The sequence below is a fragment of the Ctenocephalides felis genome, unplaced genomic scaffold (assembly GCF_003426905.1).
Source record: "Ctenocephalides felis isolate EL2017-DRISC unplaced genomic scaffold, ASM342690v1 CF-g0.4_SCAFFOLD_01170, whole genome shotgun sequence".
Lineage (NCBI taxonomy): Eukaryota > Metazoa > Arthropoda > Insecta > Siphonaptera > Pulicidae > Ctenocephalides > Ctenocephalides felis.
In genome coordinates, this window is record NW_020537324.1 from 15295289 (window position 1) to 15321258 (window position 25970).

General features: G+C 27.7%; 4 protein-coding genes and 3 non-coding genes across 7 annotated transcripts; 6 read left to right on the forward strand and 1 right to left on the reverse strand.

Annotated features, from left to right (window-relative positions):
• Positions 1-1658: 1658 nt before the first annotated feature.
• Positions 1659-8677, forward strand: LOC113366892 (LIM homeobox transcription factor 1-beta-like). Its single transcript, XM_026608538.1, has 5 exons — positions 1659-1767; positions 4339-4772; positions 5156-5350; positions 7636-7855; positions 8448-8677. The coding sequence occupies exons 1-5, from the start codon at positions 1659-1661 to the stop codon at positions 8675-8677; spliced, it is 1188 nt and encodes a 395-aa protein (XP_026464323.1).
• Positions 6789-6950, forward strand: LOC113368516. Its single transcript, XR_003366423.1, has one exon. It is a non-coding gene; the product is annotated as a U1 spliceosomal RNA (small nuclear RNA).
• Positions 8678-11232: 2555 nt separating the features above from the next.
• On the forward strand, positions 11233-11394 carry LOC113368515. Its single transcript, XR_003366422.1, has one exon. It is a non-coding gene; the product is annotated as a U1 spliceosomal RNA (small nuclear RNA).
• An 812-nt stretch (positions 11395-12206) lies between these two features.
• Positions 12207-12277, reverse strand: Trnag-gcc. The gene has a single exon. It is a non-coding gene; the product is annotated as a tRNA-Gly (tRNA).
• Positions 12278-12686: 409 nt separating this feature from the next.
• Positions 12687-17450, forward strand: LOC113366240 (zinc finger protein 354A-like). The gene is made up of 15 exons (XM_026607815.1): positions 12687-12881; positions 13279-13407; positions 13469-13589; positions 13649-13877; positions 14336-14484; positions 14636-14763; positions 14840-14929; positions 14995-15087; positions 15234-15377; positions 15509-15698; positions 15906-16089; positions 16389-16532; positions 16620-16773; positions 16894-17076; positions 17169-17450. Exons 1-15 carry the CDS (start codon positions 12759-12761, stop codon positions 17370-17372), a joined length of 2265 nt encoding a protein of 754 aa, XP_026463600.1. The 5' UTR covers positions 12687-12758; the 3' UTR covers positions 17373-17450.
• Positions 17451-19710: 2260 nt separating this feature from the next.
• Positions 19711-20880, forward strand: LOC113366893 (zinc finger protein 714-like). The gene has a single exon (XM_026608539.1). The coding sequence runs from the start codon at positions 19711-19713 to the stop codon at positions 20878-20880; it is 1170 nt and encodes a 389-aa protein (XP_026464324.1).
• A 10-nt stretch (positions 20881-20890) lies between these two features.
• On the forward strand, positions 20891-21576 carry LOC113366894 (dual specificity protein phosphatase 19-like). Its single transcript, XM_026608540.1, has one exon. It carries the CDS (start codon positions 20914-20916, stop codon positions 21574-21576), a length of 663 nt encoding a protein of 220 aa, XP_026464325.1. The 5' UTR covers positions 20891-20913.
• The last annotated feature ends 4394 nt before the right edge of the window (positions 21577-25970 follow it).

Sequence of the window (25970 nt, forward strand, 5' to 3'; positions counted from 1 at the left end):
TTATATCAAATGATTTGTATTTGATATCAAATGAGTAAATAACTTCCCGTAGGCAAGTTATAGTAATCGCAGAAAAATTGAAAATAAAATTGTTTATATATCTTTACGTTTCAAAACCACCTGAACATTTTGGCATACTTTAGAAAAATGGATGTGTGTGTATGTGTGCGAATACAAATTTTTTAATATGCTGTTATGATACACAAAGTTTATTAGTTTTATCTACTTTTTGTATCATTTACTTCACAAATGTCAGAAATAATAATAGAAGATGATCAGCAGTTGCTCTTTGCAATAATATATATATATATATATATATATATATATATATATATCTTATATATTATTCAATATTACAAAATTCTAATTGATTAGTCATTTAAATCCCCAATGATAATACAAAATTCAGATCAAGTAGTCATTCAAATCCTAAAATATCATTTATACTTTTGATGTAGTTTTTTGATATTACAAAATTCTGATCAAATAGTCATCCAAACCCTAAAGATCTTTTACTTTTGGTATTGTTTTGTGATATCGCTAAATTCTGATCAAATAGTCAACCAAATCCTATAAGAGTTTGAAATTTTGATATAGTTCTTTGATATTACAAATTTGTAATAAAATAGATACTGAAATTCTATAAGATGCTGTCGTAAGACACAAAATTTGTTAGTTTTATCTACTTTTTGTACTGCAGATCACCTACCTGGCAAATGTGTATGAATAATGATAAAAGATGATTATGAGTTGCTTTTTGCAATAAAAATACATATAACCTATATTTTGTTGTGATGGTAACTACTAAATAATATTTGAATTAACCATCGTCATTTTCCTCAAAAATTTTCGATTACAATATTGAATCTACATTATACTAGGATCTAGGATCTAATAACTCTTCATGCTGCACTAACTTTGACATAAAAAGTCTCGCATTAGTGAGGATGCTGAAGATGCTAAATTAAAATATACGGTAATATTACCTACTCTTCGCAGCAGCACAAAGAAAAAAGCTCATCTTATAATCGCTAAGGAACTCATAAGGAGCCTTGTAAATCTCACACAGCTAGTGTATAGAAAAGCACACAGCGAGCTTATTGCAAAGCTCGAAGCTCCGACGGAAAGTCCGCATACGACGCGATCATGATTCCCCTTCATGGTATCAATTCGAAGGCGTGCTTCGATCGCGGTGGAGGACAGGCGGTGTTTCGGATAAATTATGAATAAAAGGTGGAGTTTGTAGGGAACCCGCCCTTATTCAACGTAATACCGAAGGGATGCATGCGCACTGAGGTTGATATCAAAGCCTGACAGTACGATCTCAAAAGCCTGACAGGCCAGTTGTGTTTCTTCTCTTCTATGATTTTTAATCATTTCCATCAACATTTTTTTCTTAAAATTGGTATAAACATAGTACTTACACAAATCTCACAACTTTACAATTCACACCTCCCAATTTAAAAATATTTCTATAAATTTATTCGTGAACTGTGCAAAAAAGTGCATATTCAATACACAAGTGTTATTAAAATTTCTACAGTGACATGAGTTTCAAATAATTTAGTGAAAATATATTAATTTTGTAAAGTGATTGCCGACCGCGCATGCGGGGCGTATTTGGTTCGCAGGGGTGCGATCAGGGGTGGACTTGGAATATGTTAGAATTTTATTCTAATTTGACTGCATTAGGTGGCGCCATGGGACCCATGAGAGGCCCAGAAGACGAAGCCCTTAGGGGCAATTTACCTTGTGCTGATAGACCAGGTTAGACAAAAAATTGTAATTGGACTCATGATATAAAAATAATAAAAATAGTCTTATATGGCTTTCATGTCTAATTTATAAAATATTTTAAACTGGAGTTGTGAGTAAAAATCTTCAAAAACTATTTTTTTTTAATATTTATTATATATAGTTTTATTATACCCATCTAAAATATTTATATTTGATATTATAAAAGACAATAAAAAATTATTCTAAAAGCTTACAAAATATCTTATACGAGTATATTATATCTCAGGTGCAATTTAATGCTATCAATATTATTGTTAAAATAATTAAAATAAATCTGAATTAAATTATTGTCTTTCATAAATTCTCAAAAATCAATATAATTTAAAATACATAATTTAAGTCAAAATTGTGTTATAAAACTCTTTATAATGCCGTATTAAAAGAAAGTTTTTTTCGAAGAGGCCGGAAGAAACTTCTCAAAAAGCTTTTGAAAAAGTTGTTCTTCCTTTATTGTCAATGATTTTATCGACATTTCCTGAAGTGCTCACCTGCATAGTACATATTGTATTTGTGTATTTGTTATTCTATATATTTATATAAAATCCTTTATTTCATAAATTACCCAAAAACTGTTTTTTATAAATATAAAATTCATTATTTTCAAATAATGAATGATGCTTAAGTAAAGTAGCATATTATAATAATCTTTGCTGTATACTGTGAATTGATAATCTTTAATCAATACTTTAACATATATATTAAAACTAGACTTTAAAATAAAATTTAAAATAAACTTTTATAAAAAAATTTGACTGAAATCTTTTGAATTTCAATATCTAATCTGCTATCGTATCTGCTAATATCTAACCATATTTTTTTTATTTTCATATATATTCTATAAAATATGTTCATTGTTTTGTATGAGCAGATTGCAGAATAAAAACATCACAAAAAGTTCCAACAATTACAATTACAATTAAAACGAAAAAATAAAGTTTTTGCACATATATCCATAATCGATATTATTAATATTAAAATAAACATTTAATTTATATGATAGAATAAACAATGAATAAATTTTAATTTCTAAAATTATTATGATAAATTGTAAATATTAATTGTTATTTGTAAATATGAAATAGAATATAAAATACTAATAATTAAATTTCGCGGGTCTGGAGTGGTCTGATTGTCAAATTTTTTTTTATTGTGTTGGTATACATGCCCCTAAGTATGATGAAATTTTCAGCTATATTCACTGTTTACTTTGTCTGTGGTGTCGCTAAGGTTCGACGTGTTTTTCTGAGCTCGGCGATTTTTACAATGGAAGAATTGAAAAGTCAAAGAATTTGTATTAAATTTTTGCGTAAAAAATGAAATAAAGTGTTGCAAAGGTGCAAAAATTCACCAGATATGGCTCCGTGTGACTTTTTCCTATTCCCAAGTTGAAGAGACCCATGAAAGGACGGCGGTTTTCCTCGATTGAAGAAAATCGCTGAGAGTGCTCAAGGACATATCAAAAAGTGAATATCAAGGGTGCTTCGAAAATTGGAAAAAACGCTGGCATAAGTGTATTATATCTGGGGGGGACTACTTTGAAGGGGACCACATTAATGTAGACGAATAAATAAATATTTTTTTGAAAAAACGAAAATTCCGGGTACTTTTTGAACAGACCTCGTATATAAAAGATCATTGCAATCGATAATTGCAATTATCGATTTAATTTGGACATTTGCAGAAAAAAACAAAAGACTACACATGTAGACGTGTAGTGTTTTCACTATTTTACAGTCATTATTTCTTTCATCTTTATATTTGGTTTTACGAATGAAAAGGCTTTCAATCTCAATCAGTTATTAGAAAATAATTCTTCAATTTAATCAAATATTAAATAACGGGTATTAACAATAAATAAAGATAATCAAAGTTTAATAATTAAAGTTTGACAGTAGGTGAGATGTGAAATGAAATGCATTTGTTTTTAGATAAATATCAAAATGTTGATAAAATATTTAATAATGATTAATTTTTATTGAATTAATGTATCCAAATGTGTGAAACTTATAGATTAAATTATTATCAATAAGCAATAAATCAGTGAAATTTAAAGAAAAATGTATAAATCCAAAATATTGATAAGATCTTATTGTAATAATAACAGACAGATAGAAATAAAAATTTATTTAATATTTTGGTTACATTTTATGTAAATACAGTGAATTAAATATGAGTTTTCTACCCTAGAGTAATCTACCCAAAAATTTATAATTTATATTTATACAATATTTTATACATTAAACAAGGACAAAAAAAGGAGAAAAGTTGTAATAATAATCATTATAAATTTAATTAATAATAGTAATTATAAATTTAATTTGGAAACCGAAAAAAACTACATAGCTATTGCTATACTAAAACAAACTATTATTACTATTCTATTATACTTGATAAAATATGAATCTGCTGTATATAAATATGAAATGATTCAATATACGACTTCATTCAATTTAAAAATTATTCTGTATTAAGTTCTTAATTAAAATTCTGAGATTATTAGTGTGATTGATTTTTCCAAATTCTTATTTTTCCATTTTCCAGAATGTGAGCCTCCACCACCTATAGCACCGAGCATAAAACTCGAACCTCAAGCCACTGGCGCTTCATCCTGCACAGGCTGCGGTCGTCTGATCCTGGACCGATTCCTGCTCCGAGTGGCGGACGCATCCTGGCACGAACATTGTTTAAGATGTTGTGCTTGCGGCGACACGTTATCCAGGTCCTGCTTCGCACGCGATTTACGCCTTTACTGCAGGGCGGACTACGAACGTGCTTTCGCCGCCAAATGTTCCCGCTGCTGCGAACGATTGCTCCCGAGGGATTTAGTGATGAGAGCTCAACAGCATGTTTATCATGTGGCTTGCTTTTCTTGCGCCGTTTGTGAAAGACCTCTGCAGAAAGGAGAACAGTTTGTTATAAGAGCTGGAAGACTGTTCTGCAGGCGAGACTTTGAAAAGGAGATGTTTTTTTTAGGGGTAATAATAATAAATACTTAATAAATACTTAAATAGCTTATAGAAACTTCAATGTGTTTTTAGTTAATTCACAATTACAACTTTTTGCTTTAGTTCTTATAAAACATAAAATTACTTTTTGATAAATAAATTGATTAAATGATAAAATGATTGAATTGATTATTAATTTATTAAATCTTGCGGCCAATTTCTTTTTAATCTTCTCGTAGGTACTTGTTTTAGCAGGTCTTCTATTAGAGACTTTTTAATATAAATCAATTTTTGTGTTTAAGAAATATTTCACTAATTGTGTATTTCAACATATATTATCTTTTCCTAAATATATAATATTCTCTTTAAGTTTGCTTTAAATTTTTTTTTAATATTTTATGTTTGTCCTATAGGTAGATGACGATATGATTGTAGATGATTCATCAAGACCTCGTGATGGAAGAAGAGGCCCCAAAAGGCCTCGAACGATACTGACATCAGCCCAAAGAAGACAATTCAAAGCATCATTCGAACTTAGTCCTAAACCCTGCAGAAAAGTCAGAGAAGCTTTGGCGAAGGAAACTGGACTAAGCGTGCGGGTTGTTCAGGTAGAATTGATAAAAATACTTCTTTAAGATATCTTAAAATAATTTTAAATCATCTTAAAAGCAGATATAATTTGCTCTTCGATCGATGATGATTTATATTAGATAAGTCAAAGAATAATTATTTAAAGTAGTTTAATAGTAAATAAATCAATCTGATTATAATTTTATTTTCATAACTAAGGTCAAATGTTTAAGTTATAAATAAAACTTTGCATTACCAATTGAAACTATCTATATAGAGTATAACCTCGATTTGCGATTATCCGGACTTCCAAGTCGAATTTATATGTATGTACATACCTACAATTCGAATTTTTGCACGATTTTTGCTACAATTTAGTACATGTATGTAATGTAATCGAAGAAAATATGTATGTACATACATAAGGAAGTGTTAATTTCTTAATAAACATTGATTTTTGTTGATATCTATGTATGCAATTGTTATTTTAAATAAATACACAGCATTATTCTTCATACATTCGATTCTCAGGATTTTCGATTATCCAAATGCCCATCGAGAACAATTAATCCGGTTAATCGAGGTTAATTTGGCAAATATATATATATATATATATATATATATATACATATATATATATATATATATATATTTTATTACTTTGACATTAAGTTTTCATGATACATTTTTAACTAAATAATCTAATAAAGTTACCATGGTCCATGTATTTTTTTTTATATTATTGTGGTAATTAACGTGTTAATATTATACTGTAATTATTATTACTAAACATATGAATGTATCTTATACTATAAAAAACTGCAAAGCATAATAATTTAAATGATTCGTTAATATTCCTATTGCTATAACACTTTAAATGCCATATCAGTCATTTGTGTCTGATACTGAGAAGTTTTACATATATGTCGTACAGGTCAATTACACATGCCCAATGCAATCGATACATTTTCAGTATGTTTCGAAAGCCAGGAAAACAAAACCTGAAAATTTTTTGACTTATATATAAGATCTACAGAGAAAAATTTTACTGTAGGGCCATGTTAATCATATAGATGTGATATAAAAAATAGTGTTTTTCAGGAATTTTGGCAAAAATATATATATTTTTTGATTACTTTGTCATTGAGTTTTCATGATACATTTTTAACTAAATAATCTAATAAAGTTACCATGGCCCATGTAATTTTTTTTTATTATTGTGGTAATTAACGTGTTAATATTATGTTTAGATTATACATTTTTCAAATTCAATAAACAAAATGCAATTCATTAAAGCCTCACATTTATAATTAAAATAAAATATCACTTAAAATGTGAATATGATGAAATGAATCGACGAAACGTTTCGGCGCTCAATGTATCCCAATAGGTGACGCTATAGCGCATTGCTCTGCTCAAGCACACCGCGGAACATAGAACGTTTTCGGCTTAGCTAACTGCTTTTTCCGCTGAAGCATACTTACCTGGCGTGGGGGCTACCGTGATCACTAAGGCGGTTCCCCCAGGGCGAGGCCCTTCCATTGCACCTCGGTTGGGCTGACCCCTGCGATTGTCCCTAATGTGGATAACTCGGGCGCGTAATTTTTGGTAGTCGGGACTGCGTACGCGCTGTCCCGGTAACAAACTCTCATATTAAAAATACGTATACATATATAGTATACAAGGATATTCTGAGCTGAAATGTTCAAATACTCCCCACGGTATTGGTACCATATACCTTGCCCACACTACTCTAAGGTAACCATGCCAGGCCCTGTGACGGTACTAGACTCTCAATTTATAATGTAATGAAGTAAATTTGATTGTATCGAAGAGCTTTCTTAAGAGCTTTTAACCTTCTTAATTTTTAAAGTAAATTTGGTTGTATCGAAGAGTTTTTAACCTTCAATTTTTAATGGAAGATAATATTTCACTAGTGTAGTAAATGCCATGTAAATTTGGTTGTATCGAAGAGCTTTTATAAGAGCTTTTCACCTTCAATTTTTAAAGTAAATTTGGTTGTATCGAAGAGCTTTTAACCTTCAATTTTTAATGGAAGATAATATTTCACTAGTGTAGTAAATGCCATGTAAATTTGGTTGTATCGAAGAGCTTTTTTAAGAGCTTTTCACCTTCAATTTTTAAAGTAAATTTGGTTGTATCGAAGAGCTTTTAACCTTCAATTTTTAATGGAAGATAATATTTCACTAGTGTGGTAAATGCCATGATACGTATACTAATATAGTATTGTATAAAATTTTTAATGTTATCCATAATGTACCTAAGGTACCTTTATTTAATATAACTATTTTATTCCTTCCAGGTGTGGTTCCAAAATCAACGTGCAAAAATGAAGAAACTTCAACGTAAAGCAAAACAAGACGGCGGTTCAGGAGGCGACAAGCGGAAAGATTCTGGATCAGGAAATGCAGATGATGGCACTGATGGAGAAGCTGCAGTCAAGCAAGAATCTTTGTGTATGGATGGCTCTTTTTCAGCCTCAAGTAGACCTTTGAATCCGAACATGCCTTATTCGCCAGATGGTAATAATTATTTGTAATATTTATATGAATTTCATCCACATTATTAGCACATCACTATGCAAATTACATCAATATACAAATTTGGACTATTGAATATGAAAATGAAACTGACTTTTATGCTTAAGTAAATTGCCTTTTAGTCATTTTTTACAAGAAGTATATTTGTGCAGAATACTAAAAATACGCGATATACGTATAGAAAATTTTTCTTTCCCCCTTTTTTGTCACACAATTGTATCATACCTTTTATATTTGAAATACTTATTATGGTATTGATAGAACAGATATGAGGGATGATGTACCTACGGGTAGAAATCCGATCGAAATTGGAAGTGTTATGTATGCATTTATAATTATTGAAATATATGTTTTAAATTGTAAAAAATTATACGAGCATTAGACATTTTTCACAATTAATTACCTTTACAAATATTGAATTTATTGTTTTATAATATTTCTCATATCTTGCATATTAGTATTATCAGATAAGTAATTTTGAGTGAAATACACATATTTTCCACAAATTTCCATACTATTTTTTTGGAAATTATCCATTATTTTTAAATATTACAATTAATGTTTCTATTACCAGATTACCCTGCCCATTCTGGTGATAGTTACTGTAGTTCCGAATTATCTTTGGATGGAAGTACATTCGATGCTCTGGACGATGGAACATCAGATGGAATACCATCATTGCACCAGGATGTAGTTGGTCCAGGCAACCAAGAACCGTCATCTATGTCACACACAGGCTTACTGGTAAATCCTATTGATAAATTGTACCTAATGCAAAATTCATACTTTAGTGGAGAACAATAGTTTGGAAGCATCAATATAATTGAAATGCAATTGTGGTGAAATTTAGATTATGGTAAGCTTAGCTAAACAAAAATTTAAGTATAATGCAAGAAACAGCAACTATTGGATCGTTTACTTTGCTGTTTGATTGATCTGAATTTTTGGCAGTTACAACATTGCTGTGTCGAATTTGTAGACACAGCATTTGAGTCCGAATTAGTATGTTTAAGCTAAATTTAATTTAATTAATCATTAGTTCGATCCAAGTGTACATAAACATATAAATATTTGAGTATAATATTTGTAAATAAAAATAACATTTGAATATAGCTTTTGAAAACATAATACATATAGAAAATATAAAAGAATTATCTGAAAGATTAACAAGTATTAACAGACTCAAACTTTTAATTTAATGATGGTCATTCTGCGTTCATTAATTATCACAGAATTATAATAATACTAAATCTCAAATATTTTATAGTTTTTTTTTCTATAAAAAATACGATTTATGATTTATATTTATGGTTACTAAAAATTAATCCAAAGATATTAATTATTAGTTATTGTCCAAAATGTTAACTGTGTACTGCAACATAATTTCTATTAAGAAAGATATTACTAGAATCATTTATATTTATTGTTAATATTAATATATATGTTGTTTATATATTTATAGAATAAAGTTTATCCTTCGTCCACATTTTAACAATTTACATATTACTTTAAACTGTAAAAATTGTACGAAGTAACAACACACCATTAAAAAATGTACTATTGCTGTGAAAAAAATATTATTAATTTTAATGTAAGTATATGAGATTAACTATTTAATATATTGTAAATATGAATACATTTGTATCTAGTCATTAAAAGATTATGTACCTATGTAATTAATGGACTTGCCGTTTAGGCTGGCTTTAGTTACAATGAAATAAATTATTAAAAACAACGTGGGAAATTATTATTTAACTTCACTAAGGAGAAGCGTATGTTTTCGCGAAAAAAATTTGATTTGCTAATTTTAGGTTTCAAGTGAATCTGAATCGACTGAGACCAAATTTGGAAAAAGTGTGTGCTGATGTACACCAATTTTTGATCGATGTTGTATCAAAAATGGTTGGGCCAATTTTAAATAATTAAAGACCCTTCGGTGAAGCTCGATAAAAATTACCTTTTGTCAGTTTTGTGCGACGATCGGCTAAACCGTTTCTTCATAATTATCAGAAAAGTATAGAATTTTTCGTCCACATTTTAGTCCACGATCTTGAATCGATTTTGAAAATTAAAAAACTATTCGAAATATAATAGATAAGAATCGTATTAATTAGTTGTTTATGAGATCTTAAGAGATCTTTGTAGTCTATAACAAGATACTAAAATATTATAGACCAGTAGTCGGGGAACTTTTGGAACCATTATCCCAAAATGTTTTTGTGCAACCTCTCATTACCCCACAGAGTCTATAATTGGAATCTGTTTGCATACTTCTGTATAACCTCCCATAACCCGCAGATTGCTACATTGTTTGTTACTTCCAAACCTTGAAAAAGACTGAAATAAATGGTTTGAAGGAAACAATAAGTAAAAATTATATTCTTTATGAATACATATATTTTTCATGAAAATCCTACTAATACATGAACAAACTAGTGGTGTATGGCATCATGCCTTAAGGCAAATTGCTGGTACTTTCCGCACCCAGTTGTGACACTGAAGCTGATTTAAAACAAGCGAGATATTTAATTTGTTTTAGTGCGAAAACTACTTATTTCTTCACATTTTCAGCTAATGCAGAAATTCTTTCCGATAGTAGGTTTTACTGAAGTTGATTCAGTGCTTCTCAAATATATACATTTTACCCCCAAAAATACCTCTTTTACTCAATTTGGAGTAATTTACCCCGGTTCCACTCTTATAGACCTATGATAAGCGGTTGATTTATAAAAATTCATCTAAGTTTAGAATTTCGCCATGAGCTGTAGCTAGCTACTGATCACAGTTGACGTCCACACTTGAAAAAATACACTTTTAGAATACGAAATGTATTTTTTTATTTAGAAAATAAAATGTGTTAAATAAATTAATTTAATGTACGAGTATGCAATAAATTCAATTATATATATGAAAGTCATCATTTGGATATCGTATTGATTATTTTTCAGTAAAAAGAAAAATATTATTTTCGAAGAAAACAGTTGAATATTTTATCCATAAATGAAAAGTATATGATTTTATCTAAATAGCTCAAGTTCAATTCTTATTGATAAAGTTGATTCTGTATACATATTGGGAAGTTCATGCAATTTGTTTTAAGGTAAATTTCAAATTATAGAATACATCATTACAATATAATTTTAATAATATTCTAATATAACTTGACGATACTTGTATAATATTACAATTATCACAAATATATTATTATTCAAGATAAATACTTCTTCGGGTTAGTTGCTCTTCTAAAGTTCTTGTTCGAAGTACTCTCCATAGATAACGCCGCTGCGCATTTCTCAGCTTACACACACCGCGAAACATAGAACGTCCCAAGCTTAGCAAACTGCTTTTTCCGCTGAAGCATACTTACCTGGCGTGGGGGCTACCGTGATCACTAAGGCGGTTCCCCCAGGGTGAGGCCCTTCCATTGCACCTCGGTTGGGCTGACCCCTGCGATTGTCCCTAATGTGGATAACTCGGGCGCGTAATTTTTGGTAGTCGGGACTGCGTACGCGCTGTCCCGGTAACTAACTCTCATATTAAAAATAAGTATACATATATAGTATACAAGAATATTCTGAGCTGAAATGTTCAAGTACTCCCCACGGTATTAGTAGTTGGTACGGTGGTACCATATACCTTGCCCACACTACTCTAAGGTAACCATGCTCTGTGACGGTACTAAACTCTCAATTTTTTATCTAATGAAGTAAATTTGGTTGTATCGAAGAGCTTTTTCAAGAGCTTTTAACCTTCAATTTTTAAAGTAAATTTGGTTGTATCGAAGAGCTTTTAACCTTCAATTTTTAATGGAAGATAATATTTCACTAGTGTAGTAAATGCCATATAGTATTGTGTTAAATTTTTAATGTTATACATAATGTGCCTTTATTTAATATATATAGTATACAAGAATATTCTGTATTCTGCCTGAAAAATAGTCAAGAAAGATGAAAGATGAAGAAAAATAGTCAAGATTACCATGATATTTTGGTATGGTGTTATCATTGGTATGATATGTACCTGGGCTAATTTTTTTTATAGAATTAGAAATATTTACCTGCAGAATTATTATTTTTTAGACGATTTTATTAGTGGAGGATAGTCTCTTCTTGGATGTCCGATAAACATCTTGAGTATATTAAAAGATTAGGTAAGCACACATGTATGAGTATATTATATTCTCAATTCTCTTATATATTGTCTAGGTATGTTGATAATTTAATTTAATTAAATTTAAGTTTAATATTATTTAAAAATTAAAATATTAGTAATAATATTATATTTAAAAATGTATATATAAGAAATAAAATAAAATATTTAAAAAAAAAAGAATTGCATCGGCCGGGAATCGAACCCGGGCCGCCCGCGTGGCAGGCGAGCATTCTACCACTGAACCACCGATGCTTGTGTAAAATTGTACTATATCGCGTTAATATACAGCATATAAATGTTATTTTAATTATTTTTAAGTATTTTCATTTATTAATAAATGCATATATTTTAATTTAATTATACTATTTAATATTGTTATTAATTTGGTCATCATTTTCTTTATAAAATAACTACAAAAGTACAATCGATTGTTTCATATTTCTTCACCAACACCAATCAAGATGTTGCACTTACTTAACATTTATGCATTGTTCCTTTCAAAGTGTTGACATATAATTAATAAATAATGCATTTCAAATAGATCTCAATATGCAATGCTGATTTAAATAGTTATTATTGCATGAACAGTGTTCTGAGTGTCAATAATATGGAAAAAAGTTAAATTTATCATATTACAAAAGACTTTTCAAAACATAACCAATGAGAAACATATGACAGCTAGTAAATATAAATAAAATTATTCTTTTTTCAAAATAAATGTTTATAATTAATAATGGATAAAAAGGTGATAGATTTCGATAAGGTGTGCAGAACGTGCTTGTCAATTAAAAAAGATATGAGACCATTATTTGAGGAATTAATTGCTACTTTACTTATGGAATGCACAAATATCAAGGTAAATGACTATAACAAGATTTAGATTCATTTTAAGCTTATTTAGATTAAAGAAATATTATTATATTAGTTACCAGTGTCATCAACTGGATTATGACAAAAACCTTCCTTACCAGCATTTGTTAAAAGCACACACTGCAAAATATTATTTTGTACAATTAATTTAAGCCTTCAAGGCACTATTTACTTATAAAATTGATACAAATAACATTATTTATATCAAGTGAACCTTTATCGATCAAGAATTTGCTTAGATCCACTAATTTGTAGCCGTAGTATCAATTTTTCAATAATAGACATGCTCATGTTAACGAAACCCTATGTATGTTATATTAATCTTTAGTACCTTGATATTTAGTTTAAATCAATATATATTTTATATTTCTATTCTCTTCTAGGTGTCCCAAACGGATGGCTTGCCTGGACAGATTTGTGTGCAATGTGTCCACCAAATAAGTCGATGTCATTCATTTAAATCCCAAGTTGAACGATCAGATGTTACTCTTAGAGATTATGTACAACAAATGGTATAACAACAATTTATCATCTCTAGTTTTATATATATTATATTGTATTTTTTTTTTCTAGCAACAAGCTAATCAAACCCAACAAAACAGACAAGTACTTTTAACAGTTTCAGGAGAAGATTGTGAAATGGTGGTACCCGATTTAATATCAGACCAAAATGGACATAATTTTTACACAAACAGTAAATATATTCATACAGAAATAGTTGTAAATGCATTTTACTCATTAATTATGTTTTAGATCAAAGCGGAAATACACATATTACGAATACTGATGGTACAAATTTTAAAGTTATTGAACTTTACGACCAGATCAATGAAAGTAGTGGATGCTCGCAGCAGATTCAAGTACATGTTTTGCAACAACATGCTTTGACTGATTCGCAACTTTTAGAGCAAAATGCTCAGCAACATGAAATTATTCAGAATATTGTTAATAGTAGTGAATTACAGACTCAACAAATAGCTAGGTAAAATAAATTTATATTTTGTGGGTTTAGATTAATAGACACATCTATTGTGAAAGGTCAATTTCATTATCAGGTTTAACAAAACTGTAAATTCAAGAATACAAATATTTTGCATGATCCATATATGAATCTAACAATTCAAATCATTGTCTGACTATTATATATTCTTACATTGTTTTATTTCTATTCATATTTGTTGAAATTATGGTTGAAAGCTTTTGCTTCAGCTTTTTACCTCACATTACATATTATTTTTTACATTATAATCATATCTATTCTTTGGTATTTTGTACCTGTGCTTATTTAAAAATTTCTACACACAGGTTAACATATACACTACGGTGTCAAGCTTTGTGTTAGGTTGTTTGAAATCTTCTAATTTAAATTATATTCTAATTAAACTATAAACTTTCAATGTATATATGTTATTAAACAAAATGTTTGTATTGTTTTTATAGTATTCAGCAGCAACAGGAAGAAATAAAACAACAAAACATAATCACATTGCAGCAAGAAATTCAACAATTAGAAGAATCACAGAAGAATGTATCAACCGAACAGAACGAGATTAATTTTGATGATCCTGAAGAAGATAAAAGTTATTTAGGTAGTATACATTTTTTTGATTTGGTCTTAAATTAGATAAAATAGAAGTAAAATATATAGATAAAGATAAAGTAGAAGTAAGATAGATAGATAAAGTTATACAAGAATTAATAGAATTTATATTTATTTATTTTTTTAATTTTATTTTTCAGAATTAGTCACCTTTCAAGCAGCTGCTTCAGTAACACCTGGAAGGCATATATGTAACCTGTGTTGTAAAGAATTCAAACACTCGAAGTGGTTGAAAGCACACATGAGATCACATTCAAATTGGATAAAGGTTAATATAACTACATAACTTTTCATCTACTGTTATTGTAATACGTAAGCACTAATGTTCTCTTAATTACTTAAAGGCAAATTGCAAAAAGCCCCCAATTTGTACAATATGCAACCGAAGTTTTAAAGGTCCAGGGATGCTGAAAATGCATATGAAAACACATGAGGTATTCAATGTAGATAATAAATAATAAATTATATAAAATATGTACTAACAACAAATGTTTATTAGGCAAAACCAGAAAAACCACCTACGTGTACAGTGTGTCATAAGGAATTTAAATCAAAAACTATATTATATCGGCATAGGCAAACACATTTTGAGGTGAATACATAATGGCTCATATTTAGTTACATTTTTTATATTTAATTCATAAGTTATTATGCTTTATTTTTGGTATATTTAAAATATTATTTTATAAATTTGGAAATGTTTGAACCTGTTGTCTTATATTCTTATTATTATTACAGAAAAAGCTGTATCCTTGTACAGTTTGTGAAAAAAGCTTTATTTCCAACTATGCTCTGCAAGCCCATCTTGCCCGACACCGTGGAGAAAAACCATATAAATGCTACAATTGCGAGAAAAGTTTTTATAATCCTACAGATTTAAAGGTAAATATATAATAAATCTTATATATTTATATGTAAATAATACATAAATTATCTATTATCTACTGAAATATACAGAATTTATTATCTACTATACAGAAATTACCATAGGCATTTGCAAATGAAATTTTTAGGTTCACATGAGGCTTCATACTGGAGAAAAACCTTTAAATTGTCCAGACTGTGGAAAAGCCTTTAGACGTCATAGTACCTTATGCCAGCATGCTAAGAAACATCGAGGTGTAAGGGATCATGTTTGTGCAACTTGTGGAAAAGCTTTCTTTGAGATTTCTAAACTTAATGCCCATATGCGTGTTCATACAGGTATACTACTTGCAAATTTAATACTTTTTTATATTTGTTTTATTTTGCTATATACTACTATACAACAATAATTAAATTCACAAAGTTTCTACATTAATATGTGATCTATAAAGCATTAAATATTACCATTGCTAAAAAACTTTTTTTAATATTGCAATTGATGAAACTTTATACAACTATATTTCATTGCTCATAATCTATTTCTAGGTGAAAAACCGTTTGAATGCCAGTACTGTTCTCGTAGATTTACTCAACAATCAGCTTTGATTTATCATCGAAGAACGCATACTGGTGAAAGACCGTATGCTTGTGAATCACCAGGATGTGATATGAAATTTGCAACCAGCTCAGCTCGAAATAATCATATGGCTACACACACTGGATTTAAAAAGTAAATATTAGCGAAATTGAAAGAAACGCTCATACTAATATATATAAAATATAGATGATCAAATTGAGAATTTTATTAAATAATATTTAAATATAAATTAAAATTTTAATATTTTAATATTCAAAAATGTTATTCTTTGAAAACTAATGATATAAAAGCTTTAATAAAAATGATATGGTTAATACCTGTTAAAATATCAGCTCAATATATCTTCATCTAGTCTAATTTCTCTAAATTAAATAAAAGTTTATGTTTTTCTTTGATAAAAATAATTATTATTCTTTTGTTTATCCATTTAGATTTGCTTGTTCTGATTGTGGAAAAGGATGCACGAATAGGACTGAACTTAAAATTCATATGACAAAACATACAGGAGAAAAATTGTTTCCTTGTGAATTTTGTGATCAGAAATTTTCTACTGCTAGTTATCTTGCTGTTCATAGGTATATTAATATACATGATTATTTTTAACATTCACTCAAAAGTTTTATTAGAAACATTTGAGTAATGATGTAATATTTTCTATTTAGGCGTCACCATACAGGAGAGAAAAAATATGTTTGTGAAACGTGTGGGAAGGGCTATGTGGAGTCTGGCTCCTATAAAAAACATATAAAGACACATGAAACGGCTAATAATGCTAAGACATTTTCCTGCACTTTGTGTAACAAATCTTATACACAGGTAATTATGAGAACCTATGTGTTGTTCCTACAATAACATGTATTTTTGTTTAATTATATTTAAAGTATTTAGCAATATTAAGCTAATAATTTTAAAAAAGTAATTATTTTTTGTTTTTAGTCTCAAAACCTTAAAAAACATATGATGACTCATCAACAAGATCAACAAAATCAGCAAGTTCAGCAACAACAACAACAACAGCAACAACCACAAACTCAACAACAAACGATAATTCAAGCCCAGCCACAAACTGTAACAATGCATCAAATTAGGCAAGCATCTCCTGATACCGTACTTGGCCAGGTCAGATATAAATAACTAATAAATACAGTTTATTTCCATGCTTAGTTTCTGTTTAATATATAATAATTTCGTTGTTAATTTTTATGTTTTAGGTTTCACTACAACATCCCCTTCATATGCAAACAATTCAGCAGTTGTCGAGTTTACCCTCCCTTTCAAGTCCACCGCCTTTAGTTCACTTATCAACAGCTGGCGGACAATTACTACAAATACAACCAGATCAACTCGGACAATTAACACATCGAATAATACTGCAGTCAAATGGACAACCTATTTTATGGCAACAGCAACAGTAGGATTTTTCTTACATAATAGAATAATATATTATTTGAGACAGGTGAGAAATACGTTAAGAGTTGTAATATATGCACTGGACAGGGAGAAAAAGGTTTGTTTGTTGTTTTTTTTTATATCTTCTTTCTCTTTTATATATGCTTTAAACAATTGCTTTGAGCAATTTGTACTATTCTCTTTAATAAAATAATATATATTTTAATTGACTAAAACAAATTCTAGATATTTATATTTTGACCACTTGAAATACATTGTATTTCACATAAAAAGAAATAAGTAAAATTTAATAGAATTAATAAAAGGCTATTTTAATTTTTTTTCAATTGCATTTAAAATAATAATGTTTCTTATAAATCACGTTTAAATAAATATATATCATGACCACTTAAAATTATAGGCAATAATTAATATTGTTTCCCGCAAAGAAAACCATAAAGTTTGCATTTTTTTTATAAATATTGCACATTCCTGTATTGTTCTAATAATTTGCATAATTTTGTAATTGTAACCTCACGTTTATGATGAAGCTGATTGTGATTTTTCTGTAAACTACACTTTTAATTATTCTTTTTATATTGAACAAATTGATAATTGACCTATCGAATATTTTTTAAATAATTTTATTAATTCATTGTGGCTGGAATAGCCCATTCGATTAATACTTAAAAAAATTATTTAACATACATATAACTTTAAAAAAATTTAATTGTAAATAATAAATAAATTAATTTTACGAATAAAAGTAAAGTAAAAAAAAATTATAGAATAATTTTGATTGTAGTATTTATATTTGAAGAAATATAGTTAATATAATATACATGATTATGAATCTAGATATACATATATATAAATTAATTATAAAAAGATATTAATAGTTTTTATACTAATGATAGATTTATATAAACAAACCTTTCAGTTTTAAATTTAAAGGAAAAACATAATACAACATTTTTAATTATTATTCTTTAAAAGAACATTTTTTAACTTAAACTATAGCAGAACGTAAATTAAATGCATCATAATATTTGTCCTTTTTATGCTAAGTGGCAATTTTACTGAATAATAAAAAATAAATTTCAATAACATTTTAACATATTGTTGTCATCAGCATTTATGATCTTACATATCATGATTATAAACAAATTTTGATTTAAGGATATTAAAAAAAAAATTAAATTTTTATTTTAAAAAATAATTTAAACCAGTTATGGTCAAAAATTACCAAATAAATATTATACTTTAAGTATTTTTATCTTTTAAAGATTACTAATTTTTTTTTTCAAAACTTGTAAATATGTACTTATGGTTATCAAAGGAACACATCACAGATTTTTTATTACGCATTCTATTTAAGAGCATTGATTGATTGTAAGTGCAATAAATAGACCTCTTGTATATAATTAAAAAATAAAGAATTATTAAAAAATTATGTTTTATATAAAAAAAAATAATATAATGTGTCTAATATAACGCGTTGCAGCTAGGAAATATATTAGCGGTATTGGAGTTTGTTATCATTTATAGGAAATTCTTATCTTATGCGGATTGATAAAATTATTTTGACTGGTTTGTGTTAAAATATTTATTGTATAAACAAATATGTTTAAAACATTTCATTTTTAATGCGTGTTTTCGGTCGTGCCGCATGAAATATTTTAGTGAAGAAAGTGTTGAGTGCTGATAAATAAAATATAATGAAATAATAGAATTTAAGTTAAATATTAGTACTCGGTAATATGTTTTATATATATTTGAACAGCTGTTAACACTTTCCACTCGCGAATTCCGAGATTTATATGAATTTTGCCGCCGAAGCGGCGGCATCCGAATCGGAAGGGTTAAAACTAGTGTTGTATGAGTTATTCTTTAATCTCATATTTTAGAAGACGATTCATAGTGGTTGGTTCTCACTTCCTGATTATTAAATTATAGATAGTCGTTTGATAATATTTTATAAACAAAATAAATTATTTGCTCATAAAATGGCATTAGATCCAACAATACCAATTCATTACCTGGCAGCCTATCCCATACGGACAAAAAACGTTCAGGTAGTTTGTTATTGACTAGACTAACTTAGGTAGAAAATAATTCGACAGATAGCATTGCACCCAATCATTATCATTGTAAATTTATTCTAGAATATTACGAAGGAAGATTTTATAAAATTATATAATAGTTTTATAACAAAATTGATAGTAGTCAATCATCTTTGTTAGTAGTGTACACATCATCTTTGCTAATTGTTTGACATTTCAATTTTGTTTTGAAATATTTGTTATTGGTGATTTGAGAATAAATTTCTTTTATTGAATGATAATTACTAGAACTTATTTAAATATGAGTAATATAATAACCCAAAGACAAGAAAAAAGTAAACATTATCTGCAAGGTAATTTTGAGAAGGCTTTTGAAGATCCTGTTATCCAGAAAGATCCAGAAGAGAAAGACAATTTCATCTTTATCAAAGACGAGATAAAGATTGAAGAACCAGAAATAAATAATTGTGATATGTGTGACGAAAATGTGTGCCTTAATTCAGAAACCAGAGGTAAAGATTTTCTGCATGATGATTTTGAAGATCCAGAAGAAGAAGACAACTTAATCTTTATCAAAGACGAGATAAAGATTGAAGAACCAGAAATAAATAATTGTGATATGTGTGACGAAAATGGGTGCCTTAATTCAGAAACCAGAAGTAAAGAATTTTTGCATGATGAATTTGAAGAAGCTTTTGAAGATCCAGAAGAAGAAGACAATTTAATCCTTATCAAAGACGAGATAAAGATTGAAGAACCAGAAATAAGTAACTGCGATATATGTGACGAAAATGTGTGCCTTAATTCAGAAACCAGAAGTAAAGATTTTTTGCATGGTGAATTTGAAAAGGCTTTTGAAGATCCCGTTATCAAACAAGATCCGGAAGAGGAAGACAATTTAATCTTTATCAAAGACGAGATAAAGATTGAAGAACCAGAAATAAGTAACTGCGATATATGTGACGAGAATGTGTGCCTTAATTCAGAACCTTCTAAGAAAATTAAGAAAAATAAAAATAAGAAAAATAAATCAAAGGTTAAGAAAGAATACAAATGTCCTTTCTGCAATAAAGTATTTAATGATCCTAGCAATTTCAATAGACATAAGAAAATTCACACAGGCTATTCGTATTCATTTGAGTGTAATATCTGTCACAAAAAATTTAAAACTCCGTATGCTCATAAAGTACATTTAAGTCGTCATACTGGTGAAGGTTTGTATGAATGTAAAATTTGTGATAGAAGATTTTATGTACAATATGATCTTGATCTTCATGTACGATCTCATACCGGCGAACGCCCTTTTAAATGCCAAATCTGCGAAAAAAATTATATTTCTCAAAGTACATTGCGGAAACATCTTTTAGTTCATTCTGATGAAAGAAAACACAAATGTCCCAAATGCCCTGCTACGTTTAAACGAGCTGATGGCTTAAAAGAACATTTTGATAGACAACATAAAAAACAATAATTATACGAAGTAGATACGTTGCTCATCCCTGAGATGCGCCATAATACTACTATTGGGCTTGGGATACATATGTATTTCAATCTTAAATCCTACTTTATTTTATTTAAAATGAGTTTATTAGAAGGTTTAAAAAAATCCAAACAAAATTTAAAACATTCTCAAACAAAAGTTACACAAGCTGATGGTACAAGTTACATAGAAAATTCTGAAGGAGATAAAACATTTCTCAAATCCGAATATGGTTTCGTGGTCGATACAAAACCTGACACAACTCCGGCAGAAGTGGTGAACAATTTGTTCGTGGGATCACAAGATTGTGTGGATGTAAAAGTATTACAAAATCATAATATAAAATATATTCTGAGTGTTGGAATTCCGTTACCGAATATAAATTGGAATGATCTGTCGTACAAAATATCTTCAAAGTTTGTACCATGCTTAGATTTGCCGGAAACAAGATTATTAGACGTTTGTGAAGAATCAAATTTATTTTTAAAAACTTGCCTGAAGAATAATGATGGTGGAATTTTAGTTCATTGCAATGCTGGAGTATCAAGATCTGTTTCTGTAATTATTGGATATATTATGCTGGAATTAAATTATAGTTTTGAGGATGCTTATAAATTAATTAAGGCTGTTAGGCCTTGTAGTCAACCTAATCCTGGTTTCATTCAGCAGCTGAAATTGTTGAAATAATGGTAATTAGTTATAATATTTAAGCTAATGAATTTAGTGTTAAGAATATTTTATTTATGAAATATAATTCTTGATGAAAATTTTGATTGTTTTATTAAGTTTGATCAAGTTACTTTTCTTATTTTGTATAAGTTCTGGAAGTAATCATGTGCAAATTATAATCGTTATAATTATAATTTTTTATTGAAAAATTATATAAATTATAAATTAAATATTAATTAAATTATTTTCTTTATTATTTTCTTCAAAACCAATTGCAATTATTTATATCATATTGTTTCTAATATTGCTATTATCTATATAACATTATTTAGTACTAATTGTCTATAATTTATTCAGAAAAATCCTTCAAATTTTTATATCATATTTTTCATTAGTTAAATAATTTTTTCATTTTTGTATGTAAATTCATATTTTCTGCGCCAAACTTTTGATTTTATTACTAGTGTATAGTTTAAATTTATATTGACTATAAAGAAAATAATACGATATTATTATTGTAATTAAGCTTTAATATTTTAATTAGTGCCATTTTATCATATAAAATTATAAAAACAATACCATTTGATTTAATTATATCAATTATATAATTAAATTTTAATTATATATTAAACATTGTTTCATAAAATATCGATTTCTGAAACATTTTCATCTATTCTCAATTCCCAAATCCCAAAAGTTTTATGTTCAGCATCGGTTTCCGTCAATCAATAACATTCTTTGCACACATGTTGGAATTTGAGAGAAAAGACTACTTATTTCATACTCCCACTTTAGTATCCTTGAAATCTAGAATTTAGGACGGGCGCTTTGAGAATAATAATATTTATACACATTAAAAGATTGATTTTTTTTTTTAAAAAATGCATTGGCAGGAGAGGGATTACTGGCCATGGTCAACTTTTTTTTAGATGTAAAATTTAAGAATATTATTTAGCATTTCAAAGCATATACGCCTTTTCATACCTCCATCGCCAGATTTTCGTATTAAAATTACTTAAATATTACTGATTATTTGAAGGACGAAGTATAAAAATTGACAATGTTATCCGAAGGGAATTCAGGAAGCAGTCAGACATCATTTAATTTATTTCTAAATTTTTTTATACTGTTTATTATTATTATTTGTTTATTTAAGACATTTTATTTATACAATGGAATTAATATTTTATAATAGAACTCGAATTTTATTTTATTTTTTGAAACAAGTCTAAATTGCTTGTTTTCTAAATCATGTACAGCAGAAAATTAATATAACAATTATTTATAGGTTTTGGATGCATTAGGAACGTTTTCTTAAAAATAATCTTTCAGGCAAAAAATTCCTTTCTCGCAAATTATTTTGGAAAATTGTTATTCATGTTTTTGCGGTAATTCCACTTACTGTAAATTATCAGACAAAATTCCACTTATTGTGAATATGAAAGAATTCTGAACACTTAAGGGTTAAGGGTAGTAAATTATTGCACATTTTGAAACTGTTAAACTTTTATTGCAATTAATACTGCTACATGAAAGATTTTTATCTTTAGATTTGAGTCTAGGTTGTGTTTTCGATATTTTGCGAATATTTATCCTCGAAGCTCTCCTTTTATTTGGATATTTGTGTGTTTGCAAGCAATCGGACGTGCAGTCCTTGGTCCTTGGTATTGGATGTTAAAATTCTACTACCTACCTCAAACGCACCCCAAAATCCGTATTACTTTATTGTACGGATTTTTTTCATCCTTTTCAAAAGAGACGCATGTGCTCATGTTTTCTTATGTCCTTACTTGAGGGACTAGATTTAGGACAGCTGTAAAATACTACACTTAAAATTTATTTTCTAAAATCTAATTATTATTATTATTTATTTTATATTAATATTTTATTAAATTTTTAAATAAGTTTTATTATTAGTTATTAAAATCTTAATAACTGAACAAATAACATATTTTTTGATGACATTTTCTAATATGATTTAGGATAGCTGTAAAATACTACACTTAAAAACTATTTGACAAAAATCTAATTATTATTATTATTCATTTTATATCAATATTAAAATAAATTTTTAAATAAATTTTATCATTAGTTATTAAAAACTTAACAACTGAACAAATAACAATACTTTCTAATATGATTTTACTATAGTAAAAATGTATAATAAAAAAATAAAATGAATTAATAATAAGAAAATAGTTTTTATTTTTATCTTCATAATCGTTGATAATGAACATACCATTTCACTGCGTTTAATAATAATTTTAATACAACTTTTAAGGTAAAATATACATTAAAACTGCATAAATCTATTAATAATTAATTAAATAAAATCAATATTAGAGATAATATTAAACGTTAAAAATAGATTTTATTAATTCATATTTTGTAAGAAGTTTAAAAGTATTTTTGCAAAAATATTAAGTGTTCATTGCAAGACTGTTCTGATTTTAATAAAATTTAGAATGTAATACACACTTTTTCTAAAAGTAAAATGAATTCATTCCTTATTACATGTGAAACACATAATCGAGCTATATTTAGCAAGAAATTGAAACACTAATTAAATAAATTATTAATATTATTTATAATCATTTTTTGTTTTTATTTATAATTTATTTATTAATTATAAATGTTGTAAACTAGCTTTGAAACAGTTTTTCTTTGATTTTGGTCTCACTGTGTTATATTTATTTCATATCCTTTTACTTTCGGTATCAATCGATAAAGTTTTGAGATATTGAGTATAGAATTCTAATACATAATTTATCTCTTTTTTTACCCAACAATCAAAAAGTTGAACAGTTTTCTAAGATTGTTATGATGATTTTCTAATAAATTGGCATTTATTTTTATAAGGAACCCAACGGTTGGCCTTATCTATATCTGTTATATTTTATTATAGAATATTTCTAATAGTGAAAACATGTGATTTATTTTTGGTGCAGCAAGCAAATATGTGACTTCTAAGGGCTCTCATTGAAGAGTTTCCTAAACAAGACACATTTGCGAACTCAGTTCAAATACATCTCAATAGCTTATAGAATAATAAGATTCTGATTGCTATTAAATTTATCAATAAAAAAGTGACTTTAAAATTGCAACAAATGAATAATTTAAAAATTTAAAAAAATCCGAATAAATAACTATCAATTTTGCGCAACTATAATTTTTTAACTATTTTTCTTTTTTTGTCAATCAAAACTTTAAGGATTTTAAAGATGAATAATATTTTTTTGAGAATATTTTATGAAATCAGGTAAAGTATAGTCGAAGCTATACAAGATCAATGTCCTTAACCTTGTGCTTCGGGTGCTGCATCTCGCCTCTTGTGGATGAGATCCAAGTTGGTTGCACATGAAAAGGAAAAGATGCGTGCTGCGTGCGCATACATACACAAATACACAAGATTCAGTTTTGTGTTGAGCCTGGCCATGGTTTTAAAACTGCCGATTGGGCGAATAACCGGCATCAGACTATGTACCTCACGTGGATTAAGAAGTATCATATCCTTATCTATGTATCACTTCTTAACTTAAAAAAAGCAGAATATAATACAACTATTTTTCATGAAAAAAATCTAATTTTAATTCTTGGTAGACAAAAATAAGCAGTCACTCCAACGTCTTAGCAAACGAACTTTACAATACCACATATAATCACAGATTAAAAAGACAATCATTACTCGAATTAACAGAATAAGTAAAATTAGTTTATGTAGAAATTATTTATATGTATATGTATTTATAGTCATATATTATTTATGCATGTTTAGACTTACAATAGGTTTTAGTATCTATATTTGTAAATATTTTGCCATAATTGTTACATATCATAACTAAAAGGTTTACTACTGAGTAACTTTTTAAGCATCCATTTTTACTACCAACTATCTAATTACTGAATGTCTCTTGAAGACCGATTGTAATTTATATGGAAATAAAATAAAATCTGGTTAGAAATCACTATAAAATCTTCACGCCCAACAAGCTTTATCAACATAAAATTATACTTAGGACTAGATCATTTCTAACAAAAGGATCTTCTAAATGGAGAAGACCTCTAAACAAATGTGAGCATATAAACTAAAAAATAAATCTTTTAAAATACAAAATATTCTTAGCTATATCACTAGTATCTTGATAAATATAATATAATTTTTAAAAAAATGCATCACTTTTACTATTCATCACAAAATATTAAACCTTTGATAGAACAAAAAACAGGAGATCCCTATTCTGTCTTGGTAATACAAGTTTCTCGAAGAGGATAAAATTATATTTAGGACTAAATCATTTATAACAAGGGATTTAATTGGCGATAACCTTTACACAAAATTTTATATGAGAACTTAAACTTATAAAAATAGTAATAATACTTATAAAAAATCTTTTTTGTTTATTGGTTTAAAT

Coding starts and splice junctions, on each gene's coding strand:
- LOC113366894 (XM_026608540.1), top strand. CDS start 20,914: ATGCGCCATAATACTACTATTGGGCTTGGGATACATATGTATTTCAAT.
- LOC113366892 (XM_026608538.1), top strand. CDS start 1,659: ATGTTAGAATTTTATTCTAATTTGACTGCATTAGGTGGCGCCATGGGA. Junction 5,351..7,635: donor TAAGCGTGCGGGTTGTTCAG/GTAGAATTGATA, acceptor TATTCCTTCCAG/GTGTGGTTCCAAAATCAACG. Junction 7,856..8,447: donor CATGCCTTATTCGCCAGATG/GTAATAATTATT, acceptor TTCTATTACCAG/ATTACCCTGCCCATTCTGGT.
- LOC113366240 (XM_026607815.1), top strand. CDS start 12,759: ATGGATAAAAAGGTGATAGATTTCGATAAGGTGTGCAGAACGTGCTTG. Junction 14,485..14,635: donor AGAAGATAAAAGTTATTTAG/GTAGTATACATT, acceptor TTTATTTTTCAG/AATTAGTCACCTTTCAAGCA. Junction 16,533..16,619: donor AGTTATCTTGCTGTTCATAG/GTATATTAATAT, acceptor TTTTCTATTTAG/GCGTCACCATACAGGAGAGA.
- LOC113366893 (XM_026608539.1), top strand. CDS start 19,711: ATGAGTAATATAATAACCCAAAGACAAGAAAAAAGTAAACATTATCTG.